The following is a 10315-nucleotide window of genomic DNA, read 5'->3' as shown; positions in this document are numbered from 1 at the left end:
AAACACAAACACATATATAAAACATAGGAAAAAATAATGAATAATATAAGTTAGGTTTATTAATTATTGTTGCCAAACTTTTTATTTATTACGAATTCGATTTTGGGAATGTATTAATTAAACAGAAAAGACAAAAATCATAAAAGGTAACACACATTAAATAGAATTTGATTTTGGAAATGTATTAACTAAACAGAAAAAGACAAAAAAAAATTTAGGAAACACACATTAAATAACTGAAAAGACAAGCATTAATAAAAAAAGATTAATTAAATGCTTAGTGGCATACCATTGTAAATAATATTGAAAACTCATGGACATTTTATAAGTGTACTTCTCTTTTACTAATAGAGATATATGTATACACTTGTAGTATTTAAACATATTACAGATGCCTTACAAAACCAGAAAACGCGGACTTTTATGTTCTGCCTTTTTTCCCCTCTTACTTTGATTTGACCCTAAAAAATATCTCTCTGAAAGCACCCTTCCATGGAGAACGGATCATCGGTTCAAGGATCTCGGGAGCATCTACTCCATGTGGAGTCGCGACCAAGCGCGATCAACAACAAACCGCCAGAGTTTCAAGCATCACGGTTCACCTTCATGAGCATCGTGCTCTGGTTCGACCAATCGAACCGGGGCACAGCTCTGATCTCGTGGTCCGTTTTCTTCCTTCTAGTCATCGGCGCTCCGTTGATCTCCCACTTCGTCCTCGTCTGCTCCGACTGCGATTTCCACCACCGACGACCGTACGACGCCGTGGTGCAGCTGTCGCTTTCGCTTTTCGCGGGCATCTCGTTCGCTAGTCTCTCCTATTGGTCGAGGAAGTTCGGTATGCGAAAGTTTCTGTTTCTTGATAAGCTGTGGGATGTTAGCGACAAGGTTAGGATCGAATACGAAGCTGAAATTCAGGTTCGAATCTTCTCTAATGCATTATTTTGTTTATTTTATTAATTTTAATCGATAAAGTCGTTCGTAAATTCAGGTTCGACCAAATGATGTATATTAATTTTTAGTTTCCACTCTCATTTTTAAATTGAAAATTATAGTAAACGCCGTAAGTAAACATACATATATTAGACTGCAAATAGAATCATTCTATTTAGAAGATTCGATAGAACTCCATAGAATATTTGCTAGCTACAATGAAATCTTCTTAGAAGGTTACAGGTTTATTTGAAGAGTGGTTCGAGGATTCTTGAAGTGTGGGTAGCAATGTCGGGAAAATTTTATGTCTTCTAGCTGTAAGATTTTTACTCTTTTTCCCCTTTAGAATTTTGTCCCATTTGAATTTTCTCTAATGGGATTTTAATGAGGAAAATCTTATAGCTCTCCCAAACTTGGCTAGTGTTTTGGTCAAGGTTGAGGGGGACTTGGGGGGGTTGGAGTTGGTTTCTTTTGTCTTTGGTTTTGCTTGTTGCTCTAGAAAAAACAGTATGCATATTATGTGTAATAAGGCTTTTTGATGAATAAAATTTAACATTCAAAAAAAAAAAAAATCTTCTTAGTAATTACAACTTTAGTTTTTAAAAGAAAAAACCACTGAAGAGGAAACAATTTTTACTTTTATGTTATGACATAGCAAAAGCAATTCTTTATTTCTGCCGACAGTTTTCTGTTGTTAGCCTTTAGCTGAAGCGTCAAATTTTCTGATTTTCCGTTTTTGTACATTAATAAAAAAAAAATTTGGCGAAATAAAAAATTAATCCGACCTGCCGGAATCGAACCAGCGACCTAAAGATTTGCTGTCACAGACTACAGTCTTCCGCTCTACCAACTGAGCTAAGGTCGGATGTTGTTTAGTGTACGATTTACATTAATTAATTATTACTCTGTTTCTTCATGATACAGAGATCAACGAGACGCCTAATGATATTCGTCCTCCCATCACTAACACTCGAAGCCATCTACAGAATCTGGTGGTACATCTCTGGCTACAACCAGATCCCTTACTTCATCAACCCTGTTCTAAGCAACGTCCTCGCCTGCACTCTCCAGCTCTCTTCTTGGCTTTACCGTAACGCCATCTTCATCACCGTCTGCATCCTCTACCAAATCACATGTCATCTCCAGACTCTTCGTCTCAACGACTTCGCACGCTGCTTCTCCTCTGAGATCGCTGACGTCGGCGTAGCTCTCGCCGAGCATCAAAAGATCCGTCGTAACTTGAGGATCGTTAGTCATCGGTTCAGGAGATTCATTCTCTCTTCTTTGGTTCTTGTTACCGGCACTCAGTTCATGGCGTTGCTTACCACCACGAGGGCTAGTGTTGCAGTTAATATCTATGAAGTTGGCGAGCTTGCGGTTAGAGTTCCCTTAAGTACATTACAAGATGTTTTATATTGTAATTAAGATTAATTACTACTACTAACCAATGTGTGTTTTGTGTATGTTTTTTATTACAGTTATGTTCGTTGTGTTTGGTTACAGGAGTATTCATATGTTTGAGAAGTGCAACGAAGATAACACACAAAGCACAATCTGTAACCAGCCTTGCAGCTAAATGGAACGTGTGCGCCACGGTAGACTCGTTCGATCATCTTGATTGCGAAACTCCTACAGGTTCAATGGTTGAGTCCCAAATTAGACCGTTGCATCTTGATACAACATCTGACGATGAAGAAGGAGAAGGAGACGATGATCTTGCTAATACCAAGATACATCCCAGCTACGCCAATACCATTTCTTATCAAAAACGTCAAGCCCTAGGTAAGAAACCAATTATTTCTATGCATGAATTAGATTTAAACATTTAAAAATTACAAAACTTTATACTTGATTGTTCTGTTTTGCAGTGACATATCTAGAGAACAACAAAGCTGGGATCACAGTGTATGGATTCCTTGTGGATAGATCATGGTTACATACGATTTTCGGCGTTGAACTTGCTCTTCTTCTATGGTTACTCAATAAAACAATCGGTATATTGGCTTAATTAACCGGTCTATTAGTTTTATATTATAAACAGAATCTTCTCTTGTCAATTTGTAACTCTCTTTTTTTTTTATCTTGTCTTTGGTTTCTTGACAGTGAACCTACCATGAGTAACACTATAAATATAATGATTGAATGGTTTTTGGCATGATGTATGTGACGGAGAACGTTAGAGATTTATTATGGGGATGCATGGTGATAAATCTCTCTTCCTTCTGTTTTGTTTGATTACATGTAAGGGGATATGACAAACTATTCAAAAATGATACAAAACATGTACGTTATTGTATCAGATATCTATCTATTTGTATCTTTTTTTGTCTGATTCGTTTTGAGTCCAAGAGTCGATACATTTGATGAAAAGATTCCTTCCAGACAATGTTTGTACCGTTCTGACCGTAGAAGTGCTTGTATTGTTCGTTTATGTCACTTGTATTGCATCTAACACCAAGAAAATCATGTCAACAGTTTCTAGAATATCTTTTTTCTTTTTTTTTGCAAAAAGTAAAAATATGGAGAATATTTTCCAACACAAATTAGTTTGTTGAACAGTCGAAAAAACATTCATTACTCTAAGTAGTAAAATTGAGATCCGCGAAAAGTCATAAGGTTTGCAAAGAACAACGAAGTACTAAAGATAGATGGTGTGACATAGGGCGACTGGGTCCTCAACAGTTGCTCGCGCTCAACAACAAGTAGTCCCCGACTACAATGCAAGAATGGCATCTTTGTTGAACTTCAAAGCCGGACGAACCAAGCTAATCTTAAACGACAGCTTCGAAACGTTTTGGAAACTCTCTTCAGATAATATCACCTGCCACAAAATAACAGACACATATCATTCATTACGTTTCTGCCTTATTATCGCAAGCGTGCAAGGAGTGTTGACGATGATGATGACGACTTACTGCATGAGATGGCATCAACGTAGACGGAAGCAAAGATGAACCAATTGTTTCCTTAATGTATTGTTCCTGAGAGCTCACAACTTGTTGCAAAGCAGATTCATCCTTTTCCAGTGGTTCAATGTACACTTCCACAAAGTCTGTTGGTTCTAGACCTGACTTCTTCCTCAGTTTTTGGACCCTATTGACAATCTATATATAACAACATTCTTATTAGAAAATGTATTTTTTTTTTCTTATTAGGCGTATTACGGAATTATTATCTATTTTTACCTCACGAGCAACACCTGCTTCATACAATGAATCATCTGGTCGTAGATCCAAAAGCACCAAAACATCACCTGCATCATTAACCAAAGCAAATGTTACATGTTAACGAAAAATCAGATTTAAAGATTTAAACAAAAAAAATAGACAAGGTAAAACCCGAACCATCTCCATTTGCATCAATCTCCGTATCTTTCAAACCATCCGGACGTTTGAAAAGCCTGACAATCTGAACAACACATGGAAGAAAAAAAGTGTCAAGCATATTCTTCATTCTAAGAGAAAAACACAGAGGATGAGATCTCAGATACCTTGATATCTGTTAGCTCCAGCGTGTGTCCATCAATAGTAACTTTTCCGGCCTCCTCGAATCTTAAGATATCTTGCTGAGACATTTCTTTAACTTGTTTTGCAACAAGCCCCATTGACTTCCCAAGCCGTTTTCCCAATACACTATATATAGATCAATATGAATAAATCAAATTTGCTTTCTACATTGAGCACAAAAGGTTAAAAAAAAAGCAAAAAAAAAAAACTTGACCAAACCTGAAATCTGGTTCTGCTTTTAGAGACGCATACTTCAGAGTATCATTGCATATCACAAGAGATCTTACATTAAGTTCTTCCAAGACATACTGCAAAAAAAGGAAAAAGAAAAATTCTTTGAAAAAAATAACAGCAGAGAAAAACATAAACAAAATAAACTTCAAGAAGATACACCACAGACCTCTCTTAGTTTTCCAGTTATGTCATCCAAGAATTCTGCATCCGGATGAACTACAGTGATTTCCCTGATACAACAAGGTTAAGCATGTGTTACTTTTTTTTTTACTTTTTGTTCAGTATAGGCTCTATCTAACCAAACAGACGCTGCAAACCAGAATACTGATAAAGTTCAACACTCACATTAGAGGAGTTTTCAAGGGTAGCTTGTGACGCTCACGAATGTTCCGAGCAAGATCAATCACTGTCATCATCCTTGCAACACTTTGCTCAATCCTCCTCTCCACTCTCTGGTTAATTTCAAAAAGTCAGACAATTCATATGTTATCCTTTTGGATACAGAGCTATGGACTTCAGTATTACCGTTTTGTCCGCTTCCGGAAATCTGCAGTAATGGATGCTTTCCTCAGAACCTTCACGTACTTTCCGCAGATTCTGGTATAACGTCTCAGTGAAGAAAGGTGTAAAAGGGGTCATCACTTTGCAAGAAGTGAGGAGCACCTGAAAATCCAGACACATTAGTCATTACACAAATAATGTTCAAATAATAGGTCAGCATAGTATTCCCACAACTATTTACAATTATATATTACATTGTATAGAGTTGAAAGAGCAATGTGACAATCATCTTCTCCTGTACGGCCTTTCAACCTCTTGCGGCTGAATCTTACATATATGTTAGTGAGATTGTCGAGGAACTTCAAAAGATATGGAACAACCTGAAAAAAAATGTGATAAATACGACGAGACATTGATAACTTTTGTAAATAGACATGTAAATAGCTTACAGTATAAAGCCGATAACCATCCATCTCCTGGCGGACAAAACAGACAAGACTCTGGGTAGCTGAGTGAATCCACTGATCGAGAACGTTTGATGACCGTAAAGTTGCTACATCAGTAGGAACAAACGGTCCAGAACCCTCAATCTCAAGCCTCTTTGCATTCTGAACAAGAAATCTGTATGCATTGTACCATGGAAGAAATACATCTTTGACCTAGTGACACCCCCATACAGAGAGACCAAAACAGTTCAGACAAACAATGGATCTCTACTCAAATAAGCAGACACTAAAAATTAACAACCAAGATTACTCACAACACCAAGTGCTCCTTCCTTTTTGAAGCGTAGTGGCTCAGCGCGTACAATCGGAGAGTTGATGAGGTACAATCGCACAGCATCCTGTCAGCGTTCACAACGTAAAATTACTAATTAATCACGCCAAGATTTTCCATAACTAATAAAAGATTTTTTTTTTTTTTTTTAAAAGAAGCAAACTACAGGAAAAACTTACAGCTCCATACTCATTTATGATTTCCAAAGTAGGCGGATAATTATTTAAACTCTTACTCATCTTTTTGCCATCCTTATCAAGCACAATACCATTGCAAATCAGATTTTGAAATGCTGGCTTTCCAAACAGTGCAGTCGACAGCACCATAAGAGAATAGAACCTATATATGCCAAACCAGCAGTTATTTAACTGTCTACAAAGCAGAAAAAACAATATTGTTTTGTTTTTCAATACACTTCTAAAACCACATTTGCTTCATACTAATAATAACACCTTCCATTAGCCTATGATTTTACATATGCAGGTTTTACATACCATCCACGAGTCTGATCAAGCCCTTCAGCCACAAAATGACCAGGGAAGTTCTTCTCGAAGAGCTCCTTGTTTTCAAAAGGATAATGGATGTACGCATAAGGCATTGACCCACTCTCAAACCAACAATCAAAAACCTGAAAAAAGGTAATATATATAAGAATAAGTGTGAGATAACCAAGTATTATAGATAAAATGAAAGAGAGCAGAGGATCCATCTTTACGTCTTCTACACGACGGAGCACGCCAAACTCAGGCCCACGACTAGATGGGATTGTAATTTGATCAATATGGTGCCGGTGTAGATCAAAGACCTGTTTCACCAGAAAGACAAAATGAGCTTTTTTTTTTTTGACAAAAAGTAGTTGCAGGAGAAAGATATGACAAACAAAACAAAACAAAAGACAAGAGACCTTGACACCGGAGAGCTTCTCAAGCTTGTCGACAGAATCCATGACAACAACTTCCTCACCATCATCACTGATCCATATTGGTAGAGGCGTGCCCCAAAATCTACTTCGGCTAATGCACCAATCCCTTGCGTTTTCAAGCCAATTGTGAAAGCGTTTATCCTGAGTTTGGGCAGGTCAATCAAGAAGAAGGTATTAGAATAACTTTATTAATGCCATCAAAAATCTAAAAACTGCTAAACTTGTAATGTTAATTAAGAGCATTGATCCTTCTTCCACTGACCTTCACATAATTGGGTACCCAGTGGGTCTGTTTTGTATTCTCTAACATCTGTTCCTTCAACTGCTCATCCACCCTCATAAACCTGACAGGTCAAAAAATTAAGATCATCTCTTATGCAAACTCAATATGCAACAACCAAGACCTTAGCTTAATTTCATACGAAACAAGCAAGAAGCATAATACCAAGAGGGAAGGGCCCTATATATGATAGGAGTGTGTGATCGAGGGCAAAATGGATATTCGTGAGTAACTCTCCCAGTTTTAACAAGTCTGCCTTTGGCCTGAGATAACAATGAAAAATTACTTAGCAATAATTAAGAAGCGGCGTAAAAATAATAATCCGATGGATGGTCCAAAAATGCACATTGATTAATACTCTACCTTCACGGCTTCAATAATATCTTTGTCTGCATCTTTGACATAGCGGCCAAAGAAATGGGTAATTCTCTCAGTAAACAAGCCATCTTCATCAACAGCCACGACTAGATCCTCACCCTGAAATAGAACATTTACCATAATTATGAGACATCAAAAAGAGAGTTCAGAAGAGTAGAGACAAGCATATTGATAAGGAGAGTGTATGTCAAAAGAGGTTACCTCTTCAACGATGTTGTTCTCAAGACAAACACGGTAATCGTCTTCACCAAAGGCGGGAGCCAAGTGGACGATGCCAGTACCACTTTTATCAGTGACATAATCATCCGCCACAACTCGAAAGGCCACGCTTGAGAACTCACTAAAGTACTCAAACAAAGGTTCGTACTTCTTCCCAACCAGGGAAGCTCCTTCAAACGTCTCCAACACTTGATAAGAATCATCACCACCACCACCTTTGCCTTTCTTGGTATCAGCAAAGCTGGGAAGAGACGAGAGGAGAGATTCAGCAACAACGTAGACTCTCCCATTGTGCTTGTTACGAACCTTGACATAAACAAACTTGGGATTGACACACAAAGCGAGATTGCAAGGAAGATTCCACGGAGTAGTGGTCCATGCCACAAAAGCAGCGTTATCTTGATCGCCAATAACTGGAAACGTCACCATAGCATCAGGATCCGAAACGAGCTTTTTGCTTTCCTTCAGCTCCGAATTCGACAACTGCGTCTTAAGACCAGTACTATAAGGCATAACCTTGAAGCTTTTGTAGATAAGCTTCTTATCAAAAAGCTGAGCGAACACCCACCAAACACTCTCCATAAAACTCATATCCATCGTCTTATAGTCGTTCTTGAAATCAATCCAACGCCCGCTCCTAGTGATAACCTTCTCCCACTCCTCCACAAACGTAGACACAACACTCCTACACTCTTCGTTGTACTTATCAATCCCCATCTCAAGCACTTGGGCTCTCCTCTCAATACCGAGCTTCTTATCGATCACGGTCTCGATGGGGATGCCGTGACAGTCCCAACCGAAGCGACGCGTCACGTGGTGGCCCGTCATGGTCTGGTAGCGAGTTACGATGTCCTTGATGGTACTGGCGAGGATGTGACCGGGGTGAGGAAGACCGGTGGCGAAAGGAGGACCGTCGTAGAAGATGAACTCCGGGAGATGCTCCGTTCGTTTCAGCTGCGTCTTGAACGCATCGATCTGAGTCCAGAAGGAGAGGACTTTCTCTTCCTCGCGAGGGAACGAGAACTCCTTCCCTTCTCCTACCTCTTCCATGGCGGCAGAGAAATTAAGAAAACTTGACGACGACTTCGCCAAAAGCAGAGAGAGAGAGAGAGAACGGAGAGAAAATAGGGTTTCTTTGCCGACTTGTCCGTCTTTATATATATATAGCTTGGGGTCCAAGCGTTTTCCAATTTCCATTTATGGCAAATGTATCTTATAAAAACAGGAAAGTTGAATTTAACTGACATTTAGTCATGTGTTATATTTATTATATAAAATATTATTAATGCTTAGTAAATATTTAAAACTACTTTAAATAATTAGGGAAACAATATTATATTATTTATGTTTTTAAACAATAAAATAATTAATTTTGTGTCTAAACAATATAAAACAATAAATCCTATTTTTAGCAATTTATTATTTAAAAAAAATATTTACTAAATTAAATAAGTGACTAAAGCACTATAATAATTTATGAAAAATATAAAGTATAGCTATTGTTTACAGATTTACATACAACAAAAGAATTTGATAAATAGAAAATACATTCATTAAAAGTTAAATAAGCTTTTATATTAAATTAGTATTTTATATAAAGAAAATGTCAGAGTCAGTTATTGAAATCAATTGAGTTTTAATAAATAAAATATTTTTTTCTGTCTGATTCGTTTTGAGTTCAATAGTCATGAAAAGAATCCTTCCAGGCAATGTCTTTACCGTTCTGACCGTAGAAGTGCTTGTATTATCTCACTTGTATTGCTTCCTTTGGCATCTAACTCCAAGAAAATCATGTCAACAGTTTCAAGAATATCTTTTCTCTTTTTTTTTTTGCAAAAGGTAAAAATACGGAGAATACTTTCCAACACAAATTAGTTTGTTGAACAGTCGAAAATCATTAATTACTAAAGACATAAATAGGGGGTTGGGTCCTCATGAGTTGATCGTGCTCAACAAGTAGTCCCCGACTGTCAAATGAAGATGGTCTCCAAGGACGACACTCACCACTGGCAGCTTCTCAACGCAGCTTCAAAGCCGGACGAGCCAAGCTAATCTTAAACGACATCTTCGAAACGTTTTGGAAACTCTCTTCAGATAATATCACCTGGCATAAAAATAACAGACACAGATCATTCATTAGGTTTCTGACTTATTAGCGCAGGCGTGTTGTTGATGATGATGATGACTTACTACATGAGATGGCATCAATGTAGACGGAAGCAAAGATGAACCAATTGTATCCTTAATGTATTGTTCCTGCCCAATAAAAGATGAACGATAAGATATTCTCTCTTTTTCTTATAGCAATGCACTTGACAAGTTGGGAAACTTAAAACGAACAAAAGCAATTACCTGAGAGCTCAGAACTTGTTGCAAAGCAGATTCACCCTTGTCCAATGATTCAATGTACACTTCCACAAAGTCTGTTGGTTCCAGACCTGACTTCTTCCTTAGTTTTTGGATCCTATTGACAATCTATACATATAACACACAGGGAAAGAAGAACTCATAAGCACAGCTACGGAAAATTGATTAGATACAGAAAAAGAAAAGGGAACAAATCCATCC

The 10315-nt window shown here is 37.6% G+C and overlaps 2 protein-coding genes, 1 long non-coding RNA gene and 1 other non-coding gene across 4 annotated transcripts; 1 reads left to right on the top strand and 3 right to left on the bottom strand.

The window, feature by feature from the left end:
- Positions 1-401: 401 nt before the first annotated feature.
- On the top strand, positions 402-3316 carry LOC108854106 (uncharacterized). The gene is made up of 5 exons (XM_018627614.2): positions 402-915; positions 1855-2307; positions 2409-2712; positions 2799-2924; positions 3034-3316. The coding sequence occupies exons 1-5, from the start codon at positions 493-495 to the stop codon at positions 3045-3047; spliced, it is 1320 nt and encodes a 439-aa protein (XP_018483116.2). The 5' UTR covers positions 402-492; the 3' UTR covers positions 3048-3316.
- Positions 1710-1795, bottom strand: TRNAY-GUA (transfer RNA tyrosine (anticodon GUA)). The gene is given in 2 exon segments: positions 1710-1745; positions 1759-1795. It is a non-coding gene; the product is annotated as a tRNA-Tyr (tRNA).
- Positions 3317-3461: 145 nt separating the features above from the next.
- Positions 3462-8891, bottom strand: LOC108854103 (isoleucine--tRNA ligase, cytoplasmic-like). Its single transcript, XM_018627610.2, has 20 exons — positions 7730-8891; positions 7514-7627; positions 7316-7413; positions 7133-7214; positions 6853-7011; positions 6664-6753; positions 6443-6576; positions 6128-6287; positions 5932-6015; positions 5621-5830; positions 5426-5551; positions 5196-5333; positions 5016-5122; positions 4837-4900; positions 4656-4744; positions 4421-4562; positions 4275-4338; positions 4116-4183; positions 3846-4034; positions 3462-3751 (listed from the first exon to the last, which is right to left on the bottom strand). Exons 1-20 carry the CDS (start codon positions 8795-8797, stop codon positions 3644-3646), a joined length of 3294 nt encoding a protein of 1097 aa, XP_018483112.1. The 5' UTR covers positions 8798-8891; the 3' UTR covers positions 3462-3643.
- A 694-nt stretch (positions 8892-9585) lies between these two features.
- LOC130506767 (uncharacterized) lies at positions 9586-10237 on the bottom strand. Its single transcript, XR_008942110.1, has 3 exons — positions 10100-10237; positions 9938-10003; positions 9586-9851 (listed from the first exon to the last, which is right to left on the bottom strand). It is a non-coding gene; the product is annotated as an uncharacterized LOC130506767 (long non-coding RNA).
- Positions 10238-10315: the final 78 nt, after the last annotated feature.

The sequence above is a fragment of the Raphanus sativus genome, unplaced genomic scaffold (assembly GCF_000801105.2).
Source record: "Raphanus sativus cultivar WK10039 unplaced genomic scaffold, ASM80110v3 Scaffold3642, whole genome shotgun sequence".
Lineage (NCBI taxonomy): Eukaryota > Viridiplantae > Streptophyta > Magnoliopsida > Brassicales > Brassicaceae > Raphanus > Raphanus sativus.
Note: the sequence above shows the minus strand (reverse complement) of the source record. Positions and strands in the feature narration are given on the sequence as shown.